This window comes from Cebus imitator, unplaced genomic scaffold (assembly GCF_001604975.1).
Source record: "Cebus imitator isolate Cc_AM_T3 unplaced genomic scaffold, Cebus_imitator-1.0 Scaffold364, whole genome shotgun sequence".
NCBI lineage: Eukaryota > Metazoa > Chordata > Mammalia > Primates > Cebidae > Cebus > Cebus imitator.
Genome location: NW_016107679.1, coordinates 1,243,763 through 1,254,997, shown reverse-complemented (window position 1 = coordinate 1,254,997; position 11,235 = coordinate 1,243,763). Strand labels below are relative to the sequence as shown.

The window sequence follows — 11,235 nt, the reverse complement described above, 5'->3', positions numbered from 1 at the left end:
GTGTGTGTGTCTGTATACGGTAGAATAGATTTTTCTTGAACAGCCTGGTTTAGCAACTGTAGATTAGTTTGCCAAATTCTAAGTGGGTGGTGAACTGGAATGAATGAGGCACATAATACATGGTGCTGGCAAATAGAAAGGGAAACCTGAACAGAAATGGGGTCATACAAAAGGCATAGACAACAGGCAGGCAGTTGTGATCTCAAATCAGACAAGTCTACACACGCGGCTTGACACCTTGAAGACAGATGTGGCACTACTCCAGCCAACTGCTTAGATTGCTGGCTAATAAAAAACTTGCATTTTACTCGGAGTCATTATTTGCCATGTAGAAACACATACACGCTCAGGTATACACACATACAAGCTGGTCCAGCTGATAAATAGGAAAGACTTAGTATATCCATAAAGACAGGCCCAGGATATACAATAGGAAGAAAGAGAACAATGCTCCAGAGAACTGATCATAGCACAGAAAATAACAGGAAAAACAAGAAAAGTGTCCGCTAAAAAGGAAATGGTAATTAGACAATATGTATATAATACTCTGCATTCATTGAAAATGATGCTGTAAAAAATATTTGCTGATGTGGGAGATGTTCACAATATACTAATTTTAAAAGTAAAATAGGCCTGGAGTGGTGGCTCTCACCCATAAGGATGAAGGAACCGAATTAGTTAACTCACATATCCAAAGCCACATTCTTGACTAATAATTGAAGGAGATAAGTTAGAATCCATGTTTATGCTACCTTCTAAATATTTTTGTCTTAGAATTTCAATAGCTATGGAGTTAACTGCCACAGACTTAGTAACTAGATAGTGAGAATTCTTAAATAGACCTCTATTAATTTCTTAGCATGTAGACCTCTCCTGATTATAGCATAAAACAAAGATTTTAAATGAATAAAGAAAATGTTTTGAGTATTACCTGTTAGATTATGGAATGCTTTCTTATTGTAAACTGCGAATGTCTTCTTTTATCTAGGGGAAAGATAAACCAAGTAAAATTTCTGTTTATAATATTATAGGTAGGCTCAAGTGGATTTTAAGAACCAGCTCATAATAACACACACACACACACACACACACACACACACACACACACAGATTGTTAAAATAGAATATTAAAAAAAAACAGAGGGAGGTCCAATGCAGGGGCTCATGCCTGTAATCCCAGCACCAGCACTTTGGGAGGCTGAGGTATGTGGATTGCTTGAGCTCAGGAGTTGAAGACCAGCTTGGGCAACATGGCAAAACCCTGGCTCTACAAAAAATACAAACATTAGCAGAGCCTGATGGCATGTGCTTGTTGTCCCAGCCGCTTGGGAGGCTAAGCCCAAAGGATCTCTTGAGCCTTAGACATTGAGGTTACAGTGAGCCGTGATCATGCCATTGCATTCCAGCCTGAGTGACAGAGCGAAACCCTGTCTGAAAAACAAAAAATACAAACCAAAAACAAGAAAACCAGAGAGACGGGAAAATAAGTACTGCTTATGCCCAAACAAAGGGTAATATTGTTACTATGATTTAATTTAAGCTTCTTTACAAAGGCCACAAAGAAGCTTACTGATGTGTTATGTAATTCTCCTCAAGATAGGCAAATTATTTTCAGGTAGTGAATCCTAAAATGAAAGCATTTCATGTACTTCTCTAAACAGCAGAGTCAGAGTCTGTACAAGACCTTTTGTTTCCCTTGCAGGATCACCCAGTATACTCCGTACCAGCCCGAAGTGTCTCAGGGGAGGCTGGAGAGTTTACTCAACTACCAGACCATGGTGTGTGACATCACAGGCCTGGACATGGCCAATGCATCCCTGCTGGATGAGGGGACTGCAGCCGCAGAGGCGCTACAGCTGTGCTACAGGTGAGAGGGTCACCCTGAGATGCCTCCAGTCTCTCTCCAGCATGGGCAAGCTCCACAGTACCCGTCAGTGCCCAGTGACTTCCCTTTCTCTCTCTTTCTCTCTCTCTCTCTCTCTCTCTCTCTCTCAATCTCTCTCTCTCTCACACACACACACACACACACACACACACACACACACACACACGTTAAGTCCAGCGATAATGTTAGGCTTAGGGATGTTTATGGCAACCCCAAGATTTTATCAAGGAACGATGCTCCTCTCACTCCACCATCTCTGTGATGCTTTAACCCTGATGGTCAGAAGACAACCGCAGGAGTTCTAGCCTAGCCGTGACTTATGCACCCAGGAAAATCAGGAAAGGATAAGGGAGACTTGTAGCTAAATAAGCCCTCTTTAAACAAATGTTTGGAAGCCCCACTCAACAATTTACACTTCATTGGCCACCCCTTCCTGCAGGTGACCTAAAGAAAGAACTTTTTAGATGGGCACACTGCTGTTCCCCCCATGTATTCGAGTCCTGTTCGTTGGGGTGAAGGGAGGAATAGATAGGTAAGAAGTGGCAATCTGCAATGTAATAGAAAATATCACCCTCTTTTGTGATTATGAAGAATATTGTTCTTAGCTTATATTTGTTTATAGCTTGTTTTGTTTGTTTGCTTTTTGAGATGGAGTCTTTCTCTGTCGCTCAGGCTGGAGTGCAATGGTGCGATCTCAGCTCACTGCAACCTCTGCCTCCTGAATTCATGTGATTCTCTTGCCTCAGCCTCCTGAGTAGCTGGGATTATGGGCATGTGCCACCATGGCTGGCTGTTTACGCCATTTTCATATTTTACTAAAATACGCCATGTTGGCCAAGCTGGTCTTGAGCTCTTGACGTCAAGTGATCCACCTGCCTTGGCCTCCCAAAGTGCTGGGATTACAGGCCTGAACCACCACACCTGGCCTTGTTTTCTTTTTATAGTATTTTGTGAATATTTCTGTAGTCAGCTTTCTAGAGTATGACTTTTTTTTTTTTTTTTTTTTTTTTTTTTTTTTTTTTTTTTTTTTTTTTTTTTTTTTTTTTTTTTTTTTTTTTTTTTGAGACGAAGATTCACTCATGTTACCCAGGCTGGAGTGCAATGGCGCGATCTCGGCTCACCGCAACCTCCGCCTCCTGGGTTCAGGCAATTCTCCTGCCTCAGCCTCCTGAGTAGCTGGGATTACAGGCATGCGCCACTATGCCCAGTTAATTTTTTGTATTTTTAGTAGAGACAGGGTTTCACCATGTTGACCAGGATGGTCTCGATCTCTTGACCTTGTGATCCACCCGCCTCGGCCTCCCAAAGTGCTGGGATTACAGGCTTGAGCCACCGCGCCCGGCCTAGAGTATGACTTTTTAAAGAAACTGAAAAACTCAGAGGTTCAAAACCTAGGGGTTGGATATTTCCTCCTGGCAGCCGCCCACTGTGAGTACCCACAGAGCCCCCTGCCCAGGCTCAGGGTCCTTGCTGTGTGCAGGACACCCCTTGATGGCCTCTGTATTTGGAGAGTTCCCAGGGTCCTTCTGGGTGTCTCCATTCAGATTTTGGTTGGGGTGGGGGAATATCAGACGGGAGGGCCGGGGTTGGCAGGTGGGGGTTGAAGACATCAGCTCGCTTGGTAAGGGGACTATTTTTGGAAGGAAGGACAGGGAGCTGGTGCCAGGTCCCCCACTGGGAGGTGCTGGCATGGGGGAGCAGCTGAGTGCAGGCCTGGGGACTGGGTAGCTCCAGGGGCCAAGAGGGTTGTTCGAGGGACAGGGAGAGGTCAGATGGGGCAAGGCAGTGAGGCTAGGGCGACAACGTGATCTTAGGCAGCTGACTCGGCACCTTGCTTTGGGAGGGCAGAGGGCAGGAGCAGGGGAGGGGAAAGCCCAATTAGGAGTGGACTTTGGATAGATGTGGCTGGGAGTGGGGGTGAGGGTGCTGCTCCCAGGGCGGATGTGGGTCAGATGTGAGGATCCCCCCATAACACACACACACACACACACACACACACACACACACACACACACACACATGACTGAACACCCGGGAGCCTCCCCATTGTTCCAAACCTTGGCAGCAGAGCTGAGTGTAAAAGTGTGAGGGTCTCTGGCGGGGGTGCAGCAGCATAGCGACAGAGGTCCTGGCATTGGCCAAGGGTGGATTCTCAGGCCTGTAGAGTAGGACTTCTGGTATCTCCATGGCACTGGCATGGAACTGTCATAATTTATTTAATCTCTCGTCTATTACGCTTTTAGTTTGTTTCCATCTTTTACTGTTATTAATAGTATTTCATGTGCCTCCTTATAATACATCTTTGTTAAAACTTTTGATTATTTCCTGAAGAGCCATTTCTAGAGGTGGAGTTCCTGAATCAGGACGGACAATCCACAGTGGTTCTCCAGTTCATCCCCTTCCTTCATTTGCCTTGCCAGTACTCAGGAGTGTACCTTCCTGGTAGAATTCTCATGTAGATTGTCATCTGGTTGGGAAAGGCGCTCACATGCATGCTGTGTCTTAGCTTTTGTGCCCCTAGTCCTGAGTGCCCATGTAAGCCTCGTTTTTAGCTTCTGTAGACTTGTGGTGAAGAGCGAGCCCCATGCTTGCTCAGCAGGTTTACCGGCCTCTGGTGCATTCCAGCCATAGGCCTTTCTGATTCCTGAGTGGCTGTTGGGGGTGGGTTCGGGTTGTCCCTTTTGTCAGGGACAGACAGCAACAAAGGAGTGCCGTCCACCTACCTCTGGTTATTATTTTCAACTTTTCACTAATTTTCATCTTACCTCTTTTTTAGAAAATTGCTTTCTATCTTATTTAGTTTTTTGAGGCAGTGTTTGACTTTTGTTACCCACGCTGGAGTACACAATCTCAGCTCACTGCAGCCTTGACCTCCCCGGTTCAAGCGATCCTCCTACCTCATCCCCCCAAGTAGCTGGGACTATAGGCCTGTGTCACCATGCCCATCTATTTTTTGTAGAGGTGGAATTTTGCCATGTTTCCCAGCTGGTCTTGAACTTCTGAGCTGAAGCAATCCATCTGATTCAGCCTCCCAAAGTGCAAGGATTACAGGTGTGAGCCACCATGAGCAGCCATTTTTTTTTTTAATAAAAAAACTGGCTGGGCATGGTGGCACATGCCTGTAGTCCCAACTATAGAGGAGCGGGTAGCTGAGGTGGAAGGATCGCTTGAGCCTGGGAGGATGAGGTTGCAATGAGTTTTGGTCGCGCCACTGCACTCCAGCCTAGGTGACAGAGTGAGACCCTGTCCCCCCCAAAAAATAAAATAAAAATAAATAAATAAAATATTTTATTAATTAATTTATATATGTATGTATGTATGTATTTGAGACAGAGTCGCACTCTGTGGCCCAGGCTGGAGTACAGTGGTGCAATCTCAGCTCACTGCAACCTCCGCCTCCTGGGTTCAAACAGTCCTTCCTCAGTCTCCAGAGTAGCTGGGATTACAGGCAGGTGCCACCACACCTGGCTAAGTTTTGTAGTTTTAGTAGAGCTAGGGTTTTGCCATGTTGGTCAGACTGGTCTTGAATTCCTGACCTCAGGTGATCCACCCGTCTTGGCCTTTCATAATGCTGGATTACAGGCGTGAGCCACTGCACCTGGTCAGTTTTCACTTGTATGTAATCCATTTCCTTTGCTTTATTTCCTTTTTCGTCATGGTATATTTTTAAACATTTGGAACCATTTTTAAAAAATTGTTATTGAATAAACATAGGAATTGAACCATCTTGAGACTGACTTTCTAAACGGGGTTTGAATGGGAATTGGCTCTGTGAGGAAATGCTAATCAGTAAATGCTATTAGTTATTGATGACTCAGTATTTTTTATACTGTGCTTACACTTACCCTAGGTACCGTGTTTGCTTTGCATTCTTAGAAGGTATTCTGATTTATTTAATGTTCATGTTAGAATGTGCTTTTTCTTTTCAACAGACACAACAAGAGGAGGAAATTCTTTGTTGACCCCCGTTGCCACCCACAGACAATAGCTGTTGTCCAGACTCGAGCCAAGTAATTAATTTGATTCGTATTTTAAACTCAAGATAATGTCGTGTTCATCTCCTGCTGTGTCTTTGTCTTTCTCACTTCCAAACTCATTGGAGGTAAATCTGAAACAGGCTTTTTTGCTGTTTAAATTGGGGTTGCTGAGTTTTACCTTCCCTCTCACTTTCTTCTAGGGATCTCTGGTAAGTAAACTGTGTTAGAATTGAGCTGGGAAATACACAGTTGCCATTGCTTTATACAGCAGTGGCTTACACCTGTAATCCCAGCACTTTGGGAGACCGAGGCAGGCGGATCGCAAGGTTAGGAGATTGAGGCTATCCTGGCCAACTTGGTGAAACCCCCGTCCCTACTAAGAATACAAAACTTAGCTGGATGTGGTGGCATGTGCCTGTAATCCCAGCTACTCAGAAGGCTGAGACAGGAGAATCACTTCAACCAGGGAGTTGGAGGTTGCACTGAGCCAAGAGGGTGCCACTGCACTCCAGCTTGGGCAAAAGAGTGAAGCTCTGCCTCACTGTTGTGCAGTGTTGTTTTCAACAGGTCAGGTTTTGGAATGTTTGAAAAACAGAGAGAAAAATGGGATTCAAATACAACCATTAGGATTTTGTGTCTATTCCTTGCAAATGTAGTTTACAGAGGATACCTACAGTCCCTAGGTGAGATGCGATGTTGTTTAAAGTGTAGTGCTTCTCTTTAGTGCTGTAATCAGATAAAACAAACCTGGAAATGACCACCAGTTATAGATATTTGCTTTCTCCTTTGTAAAAGTTGAGTCTTCTTCCACCTACCCATTCCACTGTCCCTTCAGAGGGGGATTTCTGACATATAATTGGCATTAGATAGTTTCAGGAATCTAAGGAAGTTCTTCCTGCTTGTCTTACTGATGGTTTTCCTTTCACTGAAGAGTGATCCCTCGTGAAAGAGGTCATGGATCTGTTGTTACAGGTATTGGCTCATTGGCCCTAGGAAGCCATGTTCCTGGTCCTCTCTCAGGAGCAGATTGTGACAGGAAAGGACAAAGGGGAGTCATAGGATAGAAGAGGGGAATAGAAGCAGAGCTGTTGGATGTGCTAGAGTTGCTGTAACGCAGTTACCACTGAGGGGCCTGGTGTGGGACGGGATGGGGGCAGGGGTGGGAGGCCATTGGAGGGCACAGAAAATGAAAGCTGTCTTACTGAAAAAGAAGTGTTAGTTAATTAATTTCCCTTTGTAATCCAAAACCATGAATGTTCTTTGTTGTCTGTCTTCCCAGATATGCTGGAGTCCTCATTGAGCTGAAGTTACCCAACGAAATGGACTTCAGCGGAAAAGATGTCAGCGGAGTGTTGTTCCAGTACCCAGACACGGAGGGGAAGGTGGAAGACTTTACAGAACTCGTGGAGAGAGCTCATCAGAGTGGTGTAGGCACACCTTTCTTGTGGGGGTCTATGGAGGTGTATCCCAACTTGTGTTTGTCTCTGTCTGTCTCTGCCTCTGTCTCTCTCTCTGTCTTTTCATGTGCCTTAATTTCTTTACTATTATCACATGGTAAGACTCTCCTTCCTGCCTCCTTGCTGCAAATTTGTTCTGTTCACTGATTCCTGGCACATGGTGGGCCCTCAGTGCATATTTACTGAATGAGTAAGTGAGCAAATGGAGTTCACAGGATATGAATGCACTCTGCCAGTCTTCCTGTAGTTAAGGTAATTGCTGCTCTCCCACTAATCTCAGGGAAAGGTAGCAACCTCATTCCTTTTCTCTCATTTCCTTTCTAGAGCCTGGCCTGCTGTGCTACTGACCTTTTAGCTCTGTGCATCTTGAGGCCACCTGGAGAATTTGGGGTAGACATAGCTCTGGGCAGCTCACAGAGATTTGGAGTGCCACTGGGCTATGGGGGACCCCATGCAGCCTTTTTTGCTGTCAGAGAAAGCTTGGTGAGAATGATGCCTGGAAGAATGGTGGGGGTAACAAGGTAAAAGGGCTCATGTTTCTCTCCTTTTATTGTGATTATGATTTCCCTGATTCCTTCTCCTGATCACAAATGTTGATTTCTCTCTGAATTCAGTCGGGCCATTTTGAGTCAGTTAAGGAAATGTACAACATAGATTCAGAACAATTCTGTTTGGGGTATGAGCTAGTACTTCTCAAACACCATAAATTTGTAAATTTTTTGAAAAATTTTGTGTATAATTTACAACATAGTTGTATTGAAGTCATATAACATATTTGCTTAGGTTGATGGAAGCCTTGAAAGACTAAATATTTTAGGCATGTTTTGTATCTAGACAGTTCCTTTCTTAAAAGCATTATGCCACATAGGTCTGTAAAGACAAATGCAAAAAACGTCCATAAACCACATGCTTAGTGCCCTCTGCATTCCTTCCTAGAGGCTTCCGCCACATGGCCATTTGAGTAATTTCCAGATGTACTTTCCTGATTGCTTCTCATTGGTGAAACCACTCAGATTAAAAACAGATGTTCAGTAGTAGTCTTTGTTCCTTAAAAAAAAAAGAAGAAAAGGAAGGGGGGACCTAGACCCATGCCAGGATTATTATTAAGGAAATTTAGCCTTATCTCTTTGAACTTTGATAAAAGCTGGGCTATTAACATAAGTGAGTAGCCTGAATTAGTGAATGATGTTATGATAATGTCAAGTTTTTTAAAAAAATATATTTTAAAAGTTATGGCTTTCAAAAAGTTTAGTATATTAATTATTGTTGGTTGATTTTTTTTTTTATTTTTTATTTTTATTTTTTTGGAGACAGAGTCTTGCTTTGTCACCCAGGCTGGAGTGCAGCCTCCATCTCCCGGGTTTAAGCAATTCTCCTGCCTCAGCCTCCTAAGTAGCTGCGACTACAGGCACCTTGCCATCATGCCCAGCTAATTTTTGTATTTTTAGTAGAGATGGCCAAGGATGGTCTTGATCTGTTGGCCAGGATGGTCTTGATCTCCTAACCTCGTGATCCACCTGCCTCAGTGTCCCAAAGTGCCGGGATTACAGGCGTGAGCCACTACGCCCAGCCTGTTGGCTGATTTTTATAATGAACTTATTTTTCTGAAAAACGGCCCAAGAGGTTGATGAAATAAAGTTGAAGACTGCTGAATGTTGGGTTTATTCAAATTTTTTTTATTAGGGAGGGAAAATTTTTGAGACAAATGGTAAGACTGTTACTTCTTCTTTTTTCTTTAAATAGCCATACGATCGCTTTGTATTTCCAACGTAGTTGTCCCATGTCTGTAGGGGATTGGTTCCAGGACCCCTTTCTCCATGGATGCCCAAATCTATGGATGCTTAAGTCCCTTAAATAGTGTAGTATTTGCATGTAACCTGTGCACATCCTTTTTAAGAAAGGATGTCGCTTTGTCACCAGGCTGGAGTGCAATGGCACCATCTCAGTTCGCTGCACCTCCACCACCCAGGCGCAAGCAATCCTCCCACCTCAGCCTGCCAAGTAGCTGGGACTTCAGGTGTGTGCCATTGCATCCAGCTAATTTAAAAAAATTTTTTTTGGTAAAAACAAGGTTTTACCATATTGCTCAGGCTGGTCTTGGGGCTCAAGTGATTTGCCCATCCAAGCCTCCAAAAATGCTGGGATTACAGGTGTGAGCCACCAAGCCTGGCCCCTGTATACTTTAAACTATCTTATAACACCTAATGCTATGCAAGTAGTTGTTATGCTATCTTGTTTTTTAAAAATTTGTGGATTTTTTTTTTTCTGAGGCGAAGGTTGCAGTGAGCCGAGATCCTGCCAGTGCACTCCAGCCTGGGTGAAAGAGGGAAACTCTGTCTCAAAAAAAAAAAAAACAGTCATCCAGTTTAGATTAGAAATTGTTTCTTTATGAACTTGCACTCAAGTGCATTTGCTGAATTCACTTCTAGCTGGAAAGGAAAGAAGAAATTCTATTATTTATAGCAGCCCGTGGTACTGTGATTATCTGTGCTAACTGGATGCCTTATTCTTGGTCCAGAGATGCCACTGGGAAAGAAGTGTATCGTCTTGCTCTTCAAACCAGGGAGCAACACATCCGGAGAGACAAGGCTACCAGTAACATCTGTACAGCTCAGGTAAATCACATGTCTGACCTGACCACTGAATGCCTTACGATATACAGAAATGAGCTACTCATTCATTCATTTTTTCATTTATTCACCACCTCCTGAGCAGTTAGCACACCAGAAATGGCAAGATCTTATTGGTGTAAAAGGCTCATTGTCTTATGAGAACCAAAATACAGTGTTGGCTGGGTGTGGTGACTCATGCCTGTAATCTCAGCACTTTGAGAGGCCAACGCAGGCAGATTACTTGAGCCCAGGAGTTGGAAACCTGCCTGGGATACATGGCAAAACCCTGTCTCTATGAAAAATAAAATAAAATAAATTAGCCAGCAGTGGTGGTATGTGCCTGTCATCCCAGGTACTAGGGAGGCCAGAACCTGGGAGGTTGAGGCTGCAGTGAGCCATGATCATGCCACTGCACTCTAGCCTGGGTGACAGAGAGAGACGTTGTCCCCTACTCCTGCCCCCCAAAGAAGTTAAAAAAAAATACACTGTGTTTTACTGGTGTTCTTTATACGCACACCCTTTGCCTATGCATTCTCTTCATCATAAGTGTTTTAATAGTAAAAAAAACTAAAGAACATTATTAGTTTCATTTTACCCATAAATTAAAATATATGTACATAAAAAGATGGATATCAGGATCTCTAGCGGTCTTGGCTTTGGGCCATATTTGTTACAGGTGGCAGTTGAGACACCCTGTCTTAGGGCTGAGATGGAGCCTTTCCAGGAATGGGTTGAGGAGGTCAAAGCCCGTGAGGGCTTTGAGATAACTGTGCTGGTGAGGATGGTGGTGGTCCCAAAGCACTCTTTCTGGGAGGTTATAACTGGTATTCTCTAAAAGGATGGGATAAAGGAGGAAGAGCTTCTTGGGTTCTGACCAGGGTCCTGGGTTCTGTGCTCCAGAGCTTAGGTCAAAGTGTTTGTGAAACTCAGCCAACCCCTAGGATCAGTTGGAGGACCACTCCTGAGCATAGGATCCATTCTAAGTGCATCTCCTGTTTGTTTTTTGTTTTTTGGTTTTTTTTGAGACAGAGTCTTGTTTCTCCATCACCCAGGCTGGAGTGTGGTGGCACAATCTTGGCTCACTGCAATCTCTGCCTCCCAGGTTCAAGAGATTCTTGTGCCTCAGCCTCCTAAATAGCTGGAATTACAGGCACATGCTACCACACCCAGCTAATTTTTGTATTTTTAGGAGAGACAGGTTTCATCATGTTGGCCAGGCTGGTCTCAAACTCCTGACCTCAAGTGATTGACCTGCCTGGGCCTCCCAAACTGCTGGGATTATAGGTGTGAGTCATGACAACTGG

The 11,235-nt window shown here is 44.1% G+C and overlaps 1 protein-coding gene across 1 annotated transcript in view; it reads left to right on the top strand.

Annotated features, from left to right (window-relative positions):
- Window positions 1-11,235, top strand: part of GLDC (glycine decarboxylase) — a 111,435-nt gene that overhangs the window by 36,041 nt on the left and 64,159 nt on the right. Inside the window, exons 4-8 of the mRNA XM_017506881.2 lie at window positions 1,703-1,867; window positions 5,818-5,895; window positions 7,142-7,289; window positions 7,644-7,840; window positions 9,838-9,934. Of these exons, the coding sequence (XP_017362370.1) occupies window positions 1,703-1,867; window positions 5,818-5,895; window positions 7,142-7,289; window positions 7,644-7,840; window positions 9,838-9,934 (685 nt within the window). The remainder of the gene's footprint in view (window positions 1-1,702; window positions 1,868-5,817; window positions 5,896-7,141; window positions 7,290-7,643; window positions 7,841-9,837; window positions 9,935-11,235) is intronic.